Genomic DNA, 19,860 nt, shown 5'->3' with positions numbered 1-19,860 from the left:
GGCAATCACCACTGCATGGCAGTGGCATTCTCTGCACCTCAGCTCCTCAGATAAAAGGAAGTGTGGTGGGCTGCCTTTGCTTGGCTGCAAGACACCCACCCAGCTCCTCTCTCATTCCTCCTGCTCAACAGGGCAGAAGAAAATAGGGTGAAGACGTTCATGGGTTGAGATAAGGATGGGGAAATCACTTATTGTCACATGGAAAACAGATTCAGCTTATAGAAAAATAACTTGATTGCCAATTAAAATAGACTTGTAAAGTTAGAAACACATATAACTTGAACAACACCTTCCCCACTCCCACTTCTGCCAGGCTCAAGGTCACTTCTTCATTCCACTGCTGTACTTTCCCCCTCTCTGAGTGGCACAGGGGGCTGTGGTCAGTCCCTGGCAGTTTGTCCCTGCTGCTCTGTCCTCCTCACCCTTTTCTCATGCTCATTCGTAGGCACTTCCCCTGTGCTGCAGTCCATCAGCATAAACCAACAGGATAATCCAGCATCAGCTCTCCATGGCCACAGCTCCTTCAGGAAATGTCCTTTAGATCCAGCACAGGAGTCTCTGTGGATTGTGGGGATATCTCAGCTCTGGCACAAGGAAAACCTCCTCCTCCTCCATCTCCTCTAACTTTGGTGTTCACAGGGCTGTTCCTTACATTTTCTACCCCAAATCCTCATTTCCTGCATGACATTTCATGCTTTCTTAAATATAGTTTAATAATTAAATACAACTCAGCCATGCCCTGAGGTGAGACCATTTCAGGGCTGGCTGGAACACACCAAAGCACCAGAGCTGCTGGGTCAGTAGTCAAGACACCAGCTGGCACCTGTTGAACCATCCCCTCCATTTAATTTAATTTGCATCGTTTGCAGTGGTCATGACTCTGACGTTGCAGAAAAAAAAATCACAGAATTTACAGAATTCACAGAATCTCCAGGTTGGAAGAAACCTTCAAGATCATTGAGTCCAACCCAGCCCCAACACCTCAACTAAACCCTGCCACCCAGTGCTGTGGCAGTGGTCACAAGGGTTCTTGAATGAGGCAAGAGATGAGAATGTTGACTCCATGTTGAGAAGGTTTGATTTATTATTTTATGATATATATATATATTATAACTATACTAAAAAGAAATAGAAAGACAGGTTTCTTCAGAAGGCTAAGCTAAGAATAGAAAAGAAAGAATGATAACAAAAGCAGCTCTCTCGGACTCTGTCCGAGATAGCTCGGCCCTTGATTGGCCATTAATTATAAACATCCAAGATGGGCCAATCACAGACAGACTTGTTGCATTCCACAGCAGCAGATAACCATTGTTTACATCTTGTTGCTGAAACTTCTCAGCTTCAGCAGGAAAAATCCTAAGAAAGGATTTTCACAAAAAGGATGTCTGCGACACAGTGCCACATCCAGGCTTTGTTAAACACACCCAGGGATGGTGAATCCACCACCTCCCTGGGCAGAACATTCCAGAACTTTATCACCCTTTCTGTGAGCAAAAGAGCCAGCAGCAAAATGGTGCTCTGGTACTGACCTGGTTTTTGCACCAAACGACCTTTCTTGCCACCAGGTGGGGTGGCTGATGGAGTGGGGCATTTTCTTGACTCTTGGCTCATTTAACCAGAGCTGGAACTTGATTGGAATGTGTGGAAACACTAATTTCAGTTTGGATCCATGCTTCCTTTAATAGTCAACTATGCAATGAGATGCTTGTCCTTTGGATAGGAGAAAGTATGCAAATTGCTCACACTTTTAAATTAATTGTTATAAGCAGTCAGCTCCCACTAACTCCTTCAAATTCAATTGATAACCTCTATTCTAGCATCAGTGATGCTTCTCCCCTACACCAGCATATGGCAAGGGCCAGAAAGCAGGTACCAACCACTCATCCGAAGCTGAAATAGCCCCCCTGGCACACAGCTCCCTGCTCCCTGTCCACTCTCCCCATCTGTTCACTTTCCTTGCACCTCTGTGCAAATCTTTGTTTGCACAAGCAACACCAAAGCAAATTGTAAGGCAGGAATGGTTTCATTGCATCAGGAAATCAAGATTTATGATTGAGCTATGTTTGCTTGGGATGGGGAAGATGAAATGATTTGATCTGGCACTGGACACAGCCTTGCTGCCGGGTCGTGGGAACAGCAGTTCCCTCCTGATAGGCCTCCTGCCATCCCTCTGCTGCACTTGGTTCCATTTCTCACTGGCTGTTAAGTTACAAAAGTGTTCCTTAAATACAGTGGTGCATCTGGCAAGGAGGGAAAAAAGGGTCAAATTAACTTTTCCTGTAGAAGGCTTGCTGGCACTGCTCTGTCCCTGTCATCTCCAGCTGCTTGGCTCAGCCCCACAGCCCTCCCACTGACCCTCTAGAGATTCCCTCTGCACCCTTCAGTTCTCCTGCTGCCCTCCTCGTTATCCAGCTGTGCCTGTGCTCACCATAGATGTCTGAGAGCCCGTGCACAGCTGGAACAGAACCAATTAAAGATCTTGGTTGCAGAAGCCACCACTGCAGACAAACACACAGACACCGAGCTCCCGCTGCGAGGCTGTGGGGGTCTCCTCCCTTCATTCCTCTTGTCCCTTCTCTCTCCTGGTTTCCTGTTCCTTTCCCAGCCCACTCCTCTCTGCTCCCCTGCTGTCTGTGTCACCCCCAAGAGGAAATTTGGATCCACACCAGCAGCTCACAGGAGGGCAGAGAGGGTTTGGCCAAACAGCTCCTGCCTGCTGAGTTATGGGTGAGAGCATCCAGGTAAGCAGGTGGGCACTGCTCTCCATGACAGCCAAGGGCTGTAAAGGGAAATAATTTTATTGTTCTCATGATACTCAGGATCTATTGTTGGGAAGGATTAAAGTTTGACCAAAAAAAGTCTCACAGACATGTATGCTTAGCAGGAAGATTTTAAAATGTAGAGTCTGATGAAGGAATAGAGATGGAAGCAAGTTTTGATATAGAAGAAAAGAATTGCTGAGCCAGTCTTACTGGAAAACCAAGGAGGCAAAGGGTGTGTTAGTTAGAAGGGGTTTTTATGACTTGGAGCAAAGGATAAGCCCACCCCAAACAAGATGTTTTTACCAAGCAGAAAGATAGCACAGGCAAACAAGTCAGCAAAGCTGCAAGTAGAAAAAAGGTCTCAGAATTTTCCACTGCAAGAAAATTGAATAACAACTTCTAGCTTAAACTGTAGTGTACTAACTTTTAGTGACTGGAGAACAGTAACATGAATATGGTAATGATAGTAGTCGTGATAGGCTATAGATAATAGTTAAGGCATAGATTGGTTCTACTGTATCAAGATGCTCAGCAAAGTATAGAATGCATTGTGACCAAAACCAAAGGGCTCCAGGCCTGCCTGGAGCTGGAGCTGACAGCTCTGGGCACAGGTTCTGTCACCCACCATCCTGGACTGCTGTAACCTCTTGGATGGAATAAACTGCATTTTGGAGAGCTGCCTGGAGTCCTGCATCTCTCAATTCAGCTCTTACAATCTACGACGTTCCAGAGCAGTAACCATGCTCCAGCCAGGAGTAGAGTTGAAAAATAGGGAAAAAAAAGGCTCAGCACAAATTCAGGCTGAATTCAGCAAAGAATTGCACTTCACCAAAATACTAAGGTGTAAAAAATTTCTGTTCTGGAGCTGTCATAACAAGATGTTTCAAGTAAAGTCATAGAAAATGGAACCAATCTATTATTTAAAGCTTGAAGAGCCTGAGACACAGCTCCTTTGAGCCAATGAAAGATTGCAGCTGAAACATATATTGGACAACCAGCTCTGGTATTTTTGAGTTGCTCTCCCATGTTTGGAAGAGATGTTGAACTCTTGAGGAAAACTGGGATTATTTGAGAAAAGCACTAGGCAGATGAAAGGACATTTGTGCCGTGTCTCATTTTGTGCTGCAGTTGGTTGCACCTCATCTGCTTCCAACACTCCTCCCTCCCCCAGACCCCCAGTGGCTCCAACCCACCCCAATTAATGAACACCAACCTCTTGGAATGCAACAAAATTTGTTTACCAAATATGAGATAAGAGAAATCTTTGACCTTACAGCAACGGGACATGGTGCAGAACAGGAACTCTTTGATCCCTGTTTGCTTTCTGGTAGCAAATACCCCAATATTTTACACACCATATCAGAGCACAACATATTCCTCTGTACGAGCATAAAGTCACCACTCCTTAAACCAACACACTCAGGTCTGCAGCTGTTAAGATCTATAAAGGGTCAACATCAATGGAAAAATAAATGAAAAATATAATTTTTTGAGAATTTCCTTGTCATTAGGATGTCTCAATACCCAAGATCTACACAAACAGCTACTGCAACAGAGACAATAATAAGACCTAGAGTAGGGACTAGGACTGTTTCCACACTTTCAAACAACCTTTAAAACTGCAGTAATCTGCTCCTTACCCTGTAATTCTCCATGCCTGGCACCACAGAGGTAGAAGCAGAGACCTCTCCCACCCTGGCTACCTGGTAATCAAGTGTTTAGGTTGCTTTTCTGGGATGAGAGTGATGGATTTGACCTGGGGCATTTCTTTGCTGAACAGAATAACTCTTAAGCCATTTTAAGATGGGAGCCATTCCTGCTCAGAGAGAAAATATCTTCTGCTTTCCTCTCTCAAGTACCCTCATCTGGCACTCTGATATCTGCCACCATTTCTGACCTTTTTGACAGCGGCTAAATGTCCCAGTCTCAATAATTAAATTTAAATACCTCCAAGGTTTGTGGCAACTGATGCCAGCAAGAGATAAGGGAAGGGCAGTTCAGCTTTCATCCATCCCAGATCTCCCCATGATCTTGCCTTATGTTTGTTGAACAAATTTGATCTGTTACCCAACAAACTGCAGAAACTGAAAAATGCACTGCTGTGATTTGCAGGAGGTAGGTGGGTCTGAAAGATTTTATTGTTTGCTGAACCAAGAAAGGAAAATAATTGGTGGAACGATCCATTAAACCACAACCCCATAAAATTTCACTGAAGAGTAAAAATGTTACCATAAACTTAAGGATAACCAGAAGCACTTGACAGCTTTCACAGCTCAAAAATTCACATTTATTTGTAACTAAGAGCTCCAGACCCAAAGTTGGTGCTCATGCTCACAACTTGCCATGAGTTCCTTTACCCCCCAAAATGCTAGAACATTTTGTTTTGTCATTAAATAAAGTTTAATGCTGCTATCAAACAAATATTGACAATCTTCCCACGTAGTCACACCCTGCATAAAGAAACAGTACTATGTATAATTAACACATACTTTTGCCTATACAGCTTGGCCAGCTTCCTAAACAATCTATCCCGCCTGGTTTTGAGTTTAGGACAATGGTTTCATTAATTCAGCTGGGCTGATTGCTGCTGGTTCTAAACCTTGCAGTGCTGCCTCCTTTTCCCAACATGGCCTGTGATTGCATCAAACACTTCTGCCACCCTGACAAAATAAATAAGACCACAGTCAGACTAAAAAATTTCAAAGCCAATGGCATTTGTATTAAGAAGGAGAGATTGCATCCATAAAGTCATTTAAAAGACAAGAAGGAAAGCACAAAAATGTCCTTCATGACAGGAACAGCTGTTTGACCAGCACAAACACGGGACTGAGTTCTGCAGTTGTATTTGGAGGCAAAACTGACTTCCAACACCAAATGGCAGAATTTAAGGCAGATTCCTGGGATCATGCCACTCAGAGATCCAAGCAGGTCCCTGCTCTGAGGGACCAGGCAGGAGCTGCAGCCTGGCACTGATGCTCCAGTGGAGACAGCCCCAGCCTCTCCCTGCCCTTCCACAGGAGCTTTGGGATCACATCAAGGCCCTTTTCTCCCTTAGGTTTCTGTGCCATTTCCCATTCCTTGTTCTTCAGAGCCACTGCCCAGTGTCTGGAAATCATTTTCTGTGGCCATTGTTGTAAATAAAACAATTCTATTTCTTTGCTGAAGCAGATTCTCCTGGAAGCACAATTTCCCTGCTGTGGCTGAGGTTTGGCAAGGATCTGATCCAGAAACAGAAAATGCCCTAAAGCAGATCCCAAACAGATTGCAAGACTGCAAGAAATACAACCTCCACCTTGTAAAATACATACAGGCAGCCCATCACAATAATGAAGTGCCAGGCAAAACTTGGAGGCAAAATCCTCTCAGAAAACCACATTTCTCATCAACAGCCAGCCCTGCCACCTTCCTCAGGGCACCAGCCATCTGCTCAGCATCCTGCTGAATTACTTCACTTTCAATGACACCTGAAACCACAGGGCACCTTTTCCACATTCCCATTCAGGATCTGCCACAGAATGGTTCAAACAACAGAAAAAGGAAAAATTCCTGTCATAATAAAAACAAGGCTGTGTCACTCCTGCAAGCTCAGCGCTGACTGTCCATCGTTGGCTTTCTGAGCAGTGCCCACTTCCATAGGTGACCCTAAATCCACTTCTCTTGGACAAGGGCTCACCTTAGAAATCCTCTAGTCACTCTTCTGAGTCCCCGTTACCCAGGAGAAATTCAGGCTTAAGGAAATTAATTGTCATAGATCACATTTTAATGTGGGCATCCCAAAATCCAGAAGCTAACCTCATCTGAAAGGCTGCATTTTTGTTCAAAATATTAATAATTTTTAAAGTGCAAATATTTGGTAGGTTGCTGTAATTTTTCTCCGGTAATGAGTGCAAGTTTCATGTTTTAGTAATAACAACATTGTTAATGCAATATAATTTGTGTATGTCATTTTGGATCAAGGGGTTTGCACAGGCAATTATTAAATTTGAATGTAATAAATAATGGTTGATTCTAAATAGCAGGATCTACAATTACATAACAGGTGGTTAATAGCATGTTAGTCACATGAAAGTCATATTAAGTTGATGTAAAGATTTGCCTGTGGTAGGTAACACCTGGATAGATGACATCTGGATTGGGGTAAATGAAATAATCAACCCTTTCAATTTTAGGAATAAAGCTCCTACCACTTCTGTTTAAGCAAGTTTGAAACACTTCAGTGGTGATGGGAAAGTACCTGATGTCATATTCAATCTTCAGGCTGCAATTTCAAACCTCCCCAGACTGAAACCAGAGCTATAAAATGAATATAATCCTATATAACATCACTCCATGCTAGTTACAGACAAATGAAGTGCTGTATCTTCTGAGTCTCTTTACTCTCTTGATGTGCTGTTGTGGCCAGGCTGGGCACCACAAAAAGGATCTGGACCAACTGAAAAGATGTGTCCAGTAATGAGGACAAGGATAGAAAAGGCAACCTGACAGAGAATAAAACAATCCCTGAGGACAATTGTCCTCTGTCTTCAGGACAATTGTGCCAAGAGTGGAGCTGCAGCATCCAGGATTTGGGTAACAAAGCAAATGACACTGTGAGCATCTGTGGGTTGGGGCTTGCTCTTATTGTTTCTTTTTCTTCTGGGCAGAGCAGAGTGTTGAGCAGAGACTTTTGGCTTTTTATTGAAAAAGAAGAAAAATCCTGCTCTGTTCTCCAGGCAATAAAGGCAGCCCTTAGCAGGAGTGAAAAGGTTTGCACCTTTCAGTGCTCACAGGAGCTCGCTGCACAGGCTGGAACTGATCCCAGCGGAGCTTTTCCTTTTGCACAGCCCTACCTTCTCTGTGGAAGTGCCTTTTTTTGTTAAACAAACAAACATTAAAACCCTTTAGCTGAAGATAAATAAAAGCAAAATTATTAGACTGCAAAACAAACCCGAGATGTGTGTCATAGCTTCGGTCGATCATTATCCTTTACATGGCTGTTCATGCAAATGTAACATCTTCATGGCTGTGAACCCTTCTCTGTTACATGAGTAAAATATTGATCTCCCACTAACCACACTGGTGAAATGAAACATTCTTTTGCCAACTCCTCTTCTAAAGGAAGGTTTCTTTTCAGGATCCCAACCTCCAAGTCAAATGTTGATTGAGATGTGAGGAAATGTAATTTATTCCTCTGTTAATTACAGCTGGATTTTAGTACAGGTTTGTTTTGCACCAGAGGGGCAGCTAGAGCCCCTTTTCTGTTATATTTCCCTGTTTCTGGCTGATTTGCAGGTCGGTGGGTTGATTTCTTTTTCTTACAAGTGCAAAGAACTTTCAAACAGTCACAGCAGGCTGAAACATTCTGCTTTTCCAAATCAGATAGTCGACTCTCCTTCCTTGCCAGACACATGAACTTACCAGAGATGAGATGCAGACAAAAACTACTTTTTCCTTGCCAAAACTGCCCAGTTCTTTGGAAACTGGAATAAATTTTTATGAGAACAGCTTTCAGCACTTCTTTCTGTCAGACACCAAGTTCAGGCTTCCATGGACATCTTCTTTTCCCCCTGCATCCCCCTCCTCCTGCAGGAAGTCACCCAAATCACAGTGACACGTCCTGACTCAGCTTCCACAGAGGCTGGGATGAGTTTTTAGCTTCAATTCGCCCTCTCGTGGTCTTACCTGTCCACAGGTTCCTATGAACAGGTTCTCCACGGAAGCTGTGGCTGTCCCTGGATCCCTGGCAGTGCCCAAGGCCAGGCTGGACAGGGCTTGGAGCAACCTGGGACAGTGGGAGGTGTCCCTGCCCCTGGAGCTAGATGGTCTTTAAGGTCCCTTCCAACCCAAGTCATTCTCTAATTCTATGAAAAATACCTTTTCTCTGGAGGGCAGCAGCTGTGGGGTCATGCCCAAGGGCTGCTGATTCTCTCTCAGCTTTCAGGGACTTTGGGAAAGGGGTTGTCCAGACAGACACAGCAAAACCTACAGTCACTGCGTGGACACAGCCTGAATCACCATCAATAACATCCCACTAATGTATTTTCCTCTGTGGAGGGGTGATCTGCACTATTAACTCCATTTCAGAGGGGAAAGGCAGATTACACTGCACTGCTGTTAACACAGTTCATCTCCCTCGAATATCCACATGGCAAACTTTCTGGAAATCACTGTGGTCTCTGCATAAACACTGAACAGAAAAGGAATGAACAGGAAAAATATTTAATTTTCTTCTCCAGCATGTTATGCAGTATTTTCAAGCTCCTAAATTGAATTCTTTACCACATTAAGTAAATTTGACTCGTATGCTTTAGCTCTGACTCATTTTCCTTCTAATCAGCTGCTAATTATTACCCACTTCCTCAGAAAGTTTATGGGGACAGATGTTGCAGTACCATGACTACTAAACAAAACCCTGAAAATTGGAGGAAAACTTCCCAGCAGATGTAGATAGGTTAATTTGATGTTTCTTTACTTTCTCTGCCCAGTTAGTCAATTTACATATGCACTGGTTTTAGCAGCAGTTTTATGCAATAAACAATCCTTAACTGATCTAGTTATTGCATATTTACAGAGGAATGGCACAAAGAGGCTGAACTGGCTTAAATCCTGGGGCCAGAGTGTCCAGCTCTGACTTCCCTGCCAACATCTTGCACAAGAGATGGGGTTTGGGGATTGAGGGGACCTGAAGAGGACTCACACAGTGACCTACCATCACACAGAGCTGAATTCTCACTGCTCTCAGCATTCCCTGCTCTGGGTTGGTGACTTCTGCCTTCATCACTCCTGTTTCCCCTGGGTATTTGCAGCTGCAGCTTTAATCAGTTTAATAGATAATCAGTACAGTTAATTCTGCAGTGCTTTTCTGACACACAATAAGAACCTGTCTATAATCTAATCAAGCCCTTACTAACGTCCCTTCTTACCATAGTTTGGAAAGATGTGGTTTTAAAAATATCCTCAGCTACCTTAGCATGAATACAAAATAGTTCTAGGTAAGGAGGGGAAAAATAAAAGAAAAAAACAAAAAGTTCTCTGGCAATGAAATGACAGGATTTTACTTCTTGGCATCTAAGGCACAGAAACCAGACAATTGTTAGTCATGACCATTTTTTACAGCTCAAGACCTTTCCCTTATGGAATAAGTGAACTTGCATTTCAAAACCACCTCCAAGTGTAGCACACATAGCCATCTACTCAGCATCACACACAGCAACTCCAGTTTCCATTTCAGATGATCCAAAATACTGAAAATCAAGTCAGAATGTCCAATTTCCCTGATATAGCATCCAACACTTCATAAAATTTCCAGGAAACTGATATTTAAACAAACTGTGCCAAAACTATTCTGTACAAAGTATTTTCAAGTGCATTTTGGAAAGAACTGAAGTCTACTGAAGCAACAAAGAATAGAAACCATTCCAGATCTATAACTCCAAAATACATCAAAAATACATTGTAATCAATTGTATTTAAAGAAAAACTTTGCTTCCACATCTCTGCTAATCAGTAATCATAGTTCAGATATTTAATAATCATTTGGAGAATACTTTGTAAGAAACCATCTGGGTAGCTGCATGGTTGGACAAAAGAAAAGTTAATGCTAAATAGTTTCCATATGATGTTCATGTGGTTACCAATATCCACTGCACAGAAATTAATTACAAATTAAGAAAAGGTAAGTCAGAAAACCACTTTCAAACTGAATGGCTGCAATATGAGACCATCTCACATCCCACTGGATGGAGCTCAGGGCTAGAATTCTGTTTAAATGTTTCACTAATCCCAGTGACCCAGGAAAACCATTTGCAGAATTTCATTTGCTTCTTTCCTAATGCCCACACAAAGAAAATTAATGAGTTTGCATATTAAGAGACCACAACAACAAGCAACAGCAACAAAGAGAATCAATCAGCTCTGCAAGTTGTGCAAGCACTTGTTTTGAAATAAAAAGGCAGATGAAAAATAACTTTGGTTTTGAACACAATTTCCTGGCTTTGAGGCTTTAGTTTAATTTTTGCTAGTTGGGTTAGGTGGAGTGCTAGAGAAGGCAGGTGATTTTTAAACTCATTTTTGCTGAGAGCTGTGTGTCACCACTCTGTGTTACACAAGGCACAAATGGACTGCAAAGCATATCACCACTTCAGCTGTGAGCTGGAACAATTATCAACATCAGCAAGATGAACTTGCAGTGCAAAGATGCCACAGGACACTTTTGCAAGACCATTCCTTGGATTTTTTGAGCTAGAAAGGATTGCAGACTGGCACTGCTTGGGCAGATTTTCACACATGTGATTTTCCACAGCCATGGCACAAGGTGGCAATGAGGTGTTCCATCCTGCCAGGAGTCAATACTGCACTGAAAGGCACACTGCAATTAATTAATGCCACACACTGTGTAAAATTACAGTGAACCAGGGGAGTAAGGGCAGGCAGTGGCAGCTGGGGATGGAGAGGCTCCTCCACTTGGGATAAACTGAAACAGAGCTGAAATACAGCTGGGAGGAGAAGGAGCCCTGTCAGGAATCCAGCTCTCGAGGATTTATTGCTGCATTTGGGTGGAATACAGCCCTTTCTTTAAAAACCATAAACTGCCAGCTACCCAGCTGGAGAGGTTTACTAAAACATTCTTTTTCTAAAAGAAGAGCCTGTTGAGGAACGACAGTCACCCAAAACTTGTCTACAGCCCTTGGATTTATTCTCTGAAATACATGTTACAACAGAGGAAAGAAAAGGCTGCTTAGCTTATTATTTACCCAATGAGTAATTACCTTGTAATTAGGTGTAGCTGATTGTTCTGCTTCACAGCAAGACGAACCCACTCACCGCCCCCAAGCTTCAAGGGCATCAATAAACCTATGTATGAAGATTAATTCCTGTCAGAAGAATGCCCTATATCCCAGAGCCAAAACCAGGTCCATACACACACCAGCACTCCAGATTTGGATAAACCAGGCCTGTTTTAAAGAGCTTAAGGCCAGGTCTAAATGGTTACAGACATCCTGATATCTGAACCAGAATGGTATGAGATCTGTGATCCACCCTGTGGCAATTTCTACAGTGGGCAAACAGATTCCAGGCATTGGTGGGGTTGTAATTAAAACAGTAAGGAAAATGCATTAACATCTGGAAGACATAGGCAATATGACAAATTCAACCCAGCCTTGCTGAGGAGAACAGATTGCACAAAAGCACAAACACAAGGCACATACTGAAAAATAAGTCGTGTGATTAAAAGATGATTAAAAGGAGACCACCAGGCAGATGTGCCATGCAAAGTAAACCACTACATAAGGGGAAGCAAAATGAGTCACTCACAAGAGGTACTGTTGAATTCTTTTAATAACACTAGGAAAATATCATAGTATTAAAGTCCTGCACGGGGTCCTCGGGAGGTTATTTGGGTTGGGATTCCTTTTGTGTTTATAAACCAAACTTTATTTCCCAATTGTGTTTCCTTTTAGGCTGACTACTCCTTTACAATGGCATTTCCAGTTAAAACACAGCTAACCTATAAATACCTGAATGCCACAACACACATTGTGTGCGTGGGTTGTGTTTTGTTTAAGTCTTAGAGGAAATGACAGGAAATCTACTCAACACAGGGAAGCAAACGTCGATTCGTTAAGCAGGGGGATGTAAAAGCCAGTAAAGAATACATTGCATACATGATACAGAAGGAAAAAAAAATTATCATCTGGAGTATGCGAAATTACACTGATTTTGCACCTTAAACCTAGTAGAAGTTACTCTGTTGGCCAATACTAATCCACTGAACAAGCAGAATGTTGGTCAGAAGTCTAACGTTTTCCTGTACCAGCACAGAGAGAGTACAAGCAGTCCATTGCTGTTAAAAGAAAACATGAAATCCAGCTCATGTTTCTGGTTAGGGGTCGATTTCCTCGGGAACTACTGTGAGCATCACATCTTCGTTGCCCCTGCGCACGACCATGTGCAAGGTACTGTCCTTTTTAATGATGTCACTGACATCACTGGCTGAGCTTATGGACTGCCCATTGATGCTGATAATCACATCGTTGTCCTTCAGGCCACCACTGAAAACACAAAGCAGCAATGTGTTATTAGAATTGCAGTTTTATTTTTAGGCGGGAAAAAAAAAAAAAGATTTCTGGATTATTATTATTATTATTTCCCACCCAACAGCGCCTCTGCAGACATGGCAGCCATGAGGAAAGCAATCAGGATTTATATTTATGAAGCAGTGAAGGTTACAATGAAGTGCAGAAACCTCAGGATCTGAAGGATGTACAAGTTTGATGAATCCCATATTTCACTGCCTTCAAAGGAATTCGCTGTTGCAAATAGAAGTTAATTCTGCAATAAAGATCCTAGGTGTTGATCTGTCTTTTAAAATAATTGAACAAAGCAGATTGATTTTAGAGGGGAGATTGCCCAAGCTTTTGTTCCTGAACACACAGAGAAGCAACACGAGTGGCACTGTGTGCTGATGAGGGATTTCAGCCCCTGTTCTCCCTACAGAGCTTACTGACAGCCACTTCACCCACCCTTCATGTTTTAAACCTGAGCAGGGTAACACATGTAGCTATCTAGTTCGATCAAAAAACTAAAAAATCAGATGTCACCAAAAATCAGATGTGTCCTTCCTCTGCTGCCCATAACAGCCAAAATCCTTTTTTCTGACCTCCAAATCTGAACCTTCCTGACTCAAAGCAAGCCAGGGCAGAACCAGGGCTGTGTCTCTCCCCAGGCTTGGCTGGAGCTGCTGCCAGCACCAAGAAATGGCTGGCGAGGGATGCCACAGACCACAACATCTTGCCCTGTCTTGCACAACGATCTGGCTCCAAGGGATGGAAAAATCAGCCAAGACAGATCAGACATGATTCAACCCTTCAGAAGCATAATCCTTCACAAAACCACAGACCACTCATCGGCCTCTTCCACCCACAGAAGGCGCCTGACACGAGTGTCTCCTGCAAGCAGGGTGCCCTTGGCCAATGTTTGCAACAAATCTGGTTGCCTACAGGAGGAATGGCTGAAAACATGTCCCTGGAGGAGGCCACTGCATGGTTTTTCATGCAGCCTCTCCATGTGACTCACATCCAGGACAGGTCACTGCAGCTCTGCTCCTATGCCCCACCGGCACATCTATGTCACTGTGGTATTTTCTGAAAAATCCCTTCCCCAGGATTTCTTCTCCAGGGAAGATGAGAAGCCTCAGCTCCTCCATGTTTTGCTCCTCTGGAATGTGGTCTGGAGGTTGTTTATCCAAACATGTGAATTGTTTTTAATTAATGACCAATCACCGTCAGCTGTGTCAGACTCTGAGGAGTCAGTCACAATTTTTCATTATCATTCTTGTTTAGCCTTCTGATGTATCCTTTCTCTTTCTTTAGTATAGTTTTAGTATATCATTATAATATCATATCATGTCATATCATATATCCTATCATAAAATAATAAATCAGCCTTCTAAGAACATGGAGTCAAATTCTCATCTCTCACCTTGTCCTGGGGACCTCACAAACACCACACATCTACACAGCACGTGCTGGACAGATCAGCAGAAGAAGGAAACCTCTGGGCCAAGGACAGGGAGTGGGGGGACAGAGCCAACATGGGCTGAATTGTAACTGCCAGGCCATCCTTTGGATGGAGCACCTCGATCTGGGTCTCCCTCCACATTAGGTTACATTGCCTCACATTTCTTCTCCCTCTCCAAAGTGCCTCTCCCACTCTCTGCTACCACCCACACTCCTAAAATGACTTTTCTGCACCTTCAGACTGAGCCTGAACACCAAGGCAGCAACTCCAGCCCCACACTGGAGCAGCCAAATCATTGCTACACATTCCTTCACACTGCAGACACTCACCAGTGCTCTGCCTGATGAGCACTGCCAACAAGGATCATCTACAAACACAGCAGTAGTTCAGAAAGCACACTAGACAGCTATCACTGTTATCTTACACCCAAACTGCCCCAAAAAACACCATCCAACCATCCTTGCAGTCTTCCTGAAAGGCAGTGTATGCCTGCCCCAAGCAGCTCCCTGCCTACATGCCTTCGGTGCCACATAAGCCTCTTTGCTGCCACAAAGATTTACTCCTCTCTCAAAGGATCCCTAGTTTCAGAAAATGAATAAGGTTTCCCATTTCCTGCCCTGGATTACTGAGCAGTTTCCTATCAGGCAAACCCCTGAGAGAAAAGTGTCTCCAGCAAAAGCCAGCCAGAGCAGTGCCAGTGACCACAGACAGCCCAGCTGCCAGGCAGTGGCACCAACCAGCAGGGCCAGCTCCTGAGCAAATCCTGAGCAACAGGAACAAAAAAAAAATCAGTGGTCTGAACCCAAAAGCTCTTCCAGTAATGTGACTGCTGACAAAGCTCTCACATGGAAGAGTGTCTGCTGCCAAGAGAGGATTTCAGCCCCAAGGTGTGCCAGGGGAGCTGGTGGGTTTGGCCAGCACTCAGGTGGACATTTTCTCCAAAGTGGACCCAAAAACTTCTCAGTTAACCTCCTGCAGTGACCAGCAGGGCCATGGAGAGTGTGCAGGAACAAAAGTCTCTATTCAGCACTGGCACTGGTACAGCAGATGCCTTGGAAGCAACTGCTGAGAAAAAGGAAAAAGGAGTTTTCACACCCCCAGAATGCCTTCCCTTTGGGCCTGGAAGGCTGACAGGGCTTCCCTGCAATGCCCTGATACAGTTACAGGATTGCCCATCAGGGACCAGAATGAAACCACAAACCCCTTTCCAGCAGACAAGCTAACAGCAATCAGATGGTCACAGCCCTGTTAATTGAGCACAATGAAGAAAGCCAGTTGGGCAGGGAACAGCCTCCATCGTTACCCCCTCAAGTCAGTGGCAGTGGTTTTGAGAAAAAAGCACTTCAACCTACGCTTCAGCTGGTGTTTCTGGAATGACTTCAATGACATAGGCCCCAGAGACAACATCAGGGAAGTCTTTATGGCGATCCTTCAGCTCTCTAGCTTTGCTGAAAAATGAAGAAATAGCAAAAAAAATATTTTGTCAAGACAGGAAAAAACCCCCCCCACGCATTTTGCTGAAGTCACTTAACAGGAGTTGAGGTGTTTTACACACATTGGTATGCCACCTCAGCATTCATTTTAACCCTTAGATGCACATTTCAGGAATTATTACACTTTTCTTTGCAGGCATGCAGCTTTTTAATGTCTATTTCTGGTAAAGGCAATCATTTCAATAGATACAGACAATCAGAGTTCAAACATTTCAAAGCTTTAGACCCAGCAGATCATAGAATCACAAAATGGTTTGGGCTGGAAGGGACCTTAAAGCCCATCCAGCCCTCACCCCTGCCATGAGCAGGGATACCTTACACTAACTAAGGATGCTCCAAGCCCTGTCCAACCTGGCCTTGGACATTCCAGGGATCCAGAGGCAGCCACAGCTGCTCTGGGCACCCTGTGCTAGTGCCTCCCACCCTCACAGGGAAGATTTTTTCCTAATATCTCATCTAAACCCGCTCTCTGTCAGTTTGAAGCCATTCCCCCTCATGCTGTCACTCCAGGCCCTTTGTAAATAGTCCCTCTCCATCTTTCTGTCAGGCTCCCTTCAGGTCACAATTAGGTCAAGGCCAAAGCTTCTCTACTCCAGGCTGAGCAATCCCAATTCTCTCAGCCTTTCCTCATGGCAGAGCTGCTCCATCCCTCCGATCATCTGTGGGGTCTCCTCTGGACTGGCTCCAGCAGGTCCAGGACCTTCCTGTGCTGGGGACCCCAGAGCTGGATGCAGAACTCCAGGTGGGGTCTCCTCAGAGCAGATTAGAGGGACAGAATCACCTCCTGCAATCCTGAACACCTAAAAAACCCCAACCCCGTGTGTTTCAAAGCTTTCTTCTACCTGTGGATCCTGCACAAGGGAAAACTTCTGGTTATCTTTACAGGACATGGCATTACCTGCTCATGAGTCTCTTATAGCCAGAGCATGAATAAGCAAGTCCACACAAAAGCTTCATTTGACATTAAGTGAAGAGTTTAATGAAAATAACTTTATAGAAACGTAGGAACGCACGTGGCTGACGTAAGCCATGGAAACATACAACAACACGGATACAACCCCAGGACAGAGCCACAGTCACCAGCTACTCTCTTCTGAAGCATTAAGGAGAAGGAAAAGCCAGGAGTTGTTTAAAGGCTAGCTCACAGGAGAGTCTAGAGGAGAGTCCCACCAGGTGGCAGCCGCAGAGGAGGAGGTGGCCAGGGCTGGCTGGGTTTGTCACCAGCACACATCCAAATCCATGTCCCCAGCTGGATCCAAATGCATGCAGAGCCCACGCTGGGGGAAGGTGAGGAGCCACCCTGGGTACTTACCTGGGGGTTAGTGACATCATTCGTATGCCAATGTATTTCTTTTTGGTTACAGCTTTTCCTGCAAAAAGGAAAATGGGTTGTGATCAGATGCCCTGACCTAAAGAGCCTCTGGCTTTCAAAACTTTATCTTCCACTTGTTCAGACTGTCACTGTATGAAACAACACGAGCTCACACACTGCTGTTCTCAAGGTGAAAAAAGGGAAGTTTATTTTCCTGACTCCCACATTTCTAGATTTCCAAAAGTCACAGTGGATTGGAGGGTGGCAGTGCCACCTCTCCAATGACACTGGACAAGCCAACAGTCCAGCAAATTTCTCTTCTTCCATAAAAGAATGCAAAACAATAAGTTATTTACAGAAAGTGTGTGAGAAAGTTTGTTACAAGAATGTAAACATCAGAAGGCTTAGAAAATCTTAAAAATTTAAAGTGACAGTTCAGACTTTCAATATTTATATTTTTTCCTATTTTTTACTTGTTTGGCTTGCTTGATCACACATTTTATAGTGTCTTGGTAGCACACATTTTATAGTTATGGATAACTTGAGAAATACTGTTTATGGTTAAATTTACTTTTTGCTTTTGTGTTTACTTACAGGTGGCATTTTAATTTTGATGGTCTGAGGTATTATGGGTTTATTGAGTTAGGAATAATTTTTTTTGTGTGTTTTTAATTTAGGTCTGTTTTTGACACTTTTATTTTTGCAGTATGGTTTCTTTGCTTATTGTTTTGGTGCTTTTTATTAGTTTTATTTTTGTGAATATGGGCATTTATATGGTGGACTTTTACAAGTAGTTTTTTTATTTTGCTAGTGATGTTTTTTTACTCTTCAGCATCTTAAAATTTGATTTTTTTACGCTGCTAGTTACCTTTTTTTTACTTTTTTTAGCCATTCTTACAGAGTGCTGGCTACTATTTATGAATTAGTGTAGAGGTGGAGTTTTGGCTACTTTTTTTTTTTTAATCTTAATGCCAGCCAGGCTGCTGGCTTTCTGGTTTATCACTGTTTTCACAGAATGGTTTGGGTTGGAAAGGACATTAAAGGTCACTTATTTCCAGCCCCCTGCCATGGGCAGTGATGCCACCCACTAGAGCAGGTAATTTTCTGGTTTTCCTCTTCCCAAGTACTGTACCTTTAGCTTGTCTGTCATGAGATTCAGTTAGGAACTTCTTTATTTTATCGGATGGGATGGCAAATGAGATGCCTGCTGTAACTTTTAATGTGTTAATTCCAATGACTTCACCATCCTGGAGAAGAGAAAAAAAAAAAAAAGTCATTATTAGCAAATATGGAATACCTCAAAGAGAAATGGATCATTTCTTCCAAGCAGTCGCAAAGACCAATTCACATTTTGTAGGTGATCTTCAATTTTCTTTAAGTTTCGAGTGTAATTTTTTGATTCTATTGATAAAACTACTACTTAGGAATTTTGGAAAATCAATGTGATTATTCATCTTGCTGCAGAAGTGATAAAACTGGGTGATTCTCATGCTTGCAGCAGATGAGCAACACATTCTGCAGCTATCCTGTGTTTATTTCAGCAAGCGTCATATAATGCATGGCACCAAGTGCTCCTGAGTTACTATTACATAGTAACATAAAGAAAAATATAGTTTGCCAAAATCAAAAGTTTTCCTGGCAGTATAACTCCAAGAGCTTTGGATGAAACATCTCTGATGTCATCTCTTTTGAAACCTCAGCAGTTTCATTCTCTGGCTCACCCCAGACAAAAACTGTCTAGCTACAGGTGGTTTTAAGCGAAGGTTAAACGTGACTGAATGTGTGCTGTGAACTGGGTGGGAAAAAAAATTGCCAAATCTCCTCGAAGGCAGAAACTCTGAGTAGTTCTGAGTTTCAGTCTGTGCCATGCCTCCTGAGGACTCAACCCCAGGCACCCTCAGGAGACCTGAGAGCTCTCCCACAGTTCTGCAACCTGCTTCAGTTCATTCTACAGTATTGGCAAATAAACCCTAATATCCTGAAAATATGTGGATTTTTTTTTTTGGTGTGATTCAAAATGAAAGGGTAGATACATTTGAGAAACACTGAGCTGAGTTTCTCTGTGAAAAGAAAATAATTGCCAGCTGCAGGGTAAACAGCAAGGGCAAACACCTCACTGCAAAATGTGTTTTTCCCTTTTTGCAAGACTTGAGCAAAAAAAACATTACACTTGTTTGAAACTATGCAAACCATAAACATCCTAAATATTGAAATCCAAAGGTAGCTTTTTGCCAACATAAACACAGACAACTGATTAGTAAGAACCATGTGAATTTTGTGTAGTCAGCCAGATATTGAAAACTGCAAGTCCCACATCTGGTGGGGGGAGTTTGCTTTTTTTTTTTTGTTGGTTTGGGTGGGGTATACTGTATCATTTTATTTTTTAAATTAAACAGCAATAAGCTTGACACTAAGCAAACTTAGAGAAACTCTTACCAGATTTACTAGGGGTCCTCCAGAGTTCCCATACTGAAAATAAACATAAGTTAAGAACACATTTTAGTATTTACCTCCTAATTTGTTGCGTGAAAAAAAATAAAATAAATTTTTGCAATATTTCTGTAGTACTGCTTCCATTGTCTATTAAATTCATGCAATAGAACAGTTTTAAATAAACCATAAACCACAGTTGAACATCACCCTTTTAGCTGAGCTTTGCAAATACTTAGTTTTTCTTCTCCTGCCAGAGTAAGTTAAGAAAGCTAAGGTTTTCCTTTTGTTTTCTTAGTGCCACACTAGAAACTGAGAGGATTTCAGGACAGCTCTGGGAGCTGTTAGTGAAGATTTCTTACAA

General features: G+C 42.9%; 1 protein-coding gene across 1 annotated transcript in view; it reads right to left on the bottom strand.

Moving 5' to 3' along the window:
* Positions 1–12,062: 12,062 nt before the first annotated feature.
* The window catches only part of HTRA1 (HtrA serine peptidase 1), a 33,542-nt gene continuing 25,744 nt past the window's right edge, over positions 12,063–19,860 (bottom strand). Inside the window, 5 exon segments of the mRNA XM_030950881.1 lie at positions 12,063–12,793; positions 15,614–15,709; positions 17,067–17,124; positions 18,199–18,313; positions 19,503–19,535. Coding sequence (XP_030806741.1) covers positions 12,625–12,793; positions 15,614–15,709; positions 17,067–17,124; positions 18,199–18,313; positions 19,503–19,535 — 471 coding nt within the window. The 3' untranslated portion in view covers positions 12,063–12,624.

Source organism: Camarhynchus parvulus, chromosome 6, assembly GCF_901933205.1.
Source record: "Camarhynchus parvulus chromosome 6, STF_HiC, whole genome shotgun sequence".
NCBI classification, from domain to species: domain Eukaryota; kingdom Metazoa; phylum Chordata; class Aves; order Passeriformes; family Thraupidae; genus Camarhynchus; species Camarhynchus parvulus.
The sequence above is the reverse complement of the archived record's forward strand: the minus strand, read 5'-3'. Positions and strand labels throughout refer to the sequence as shown.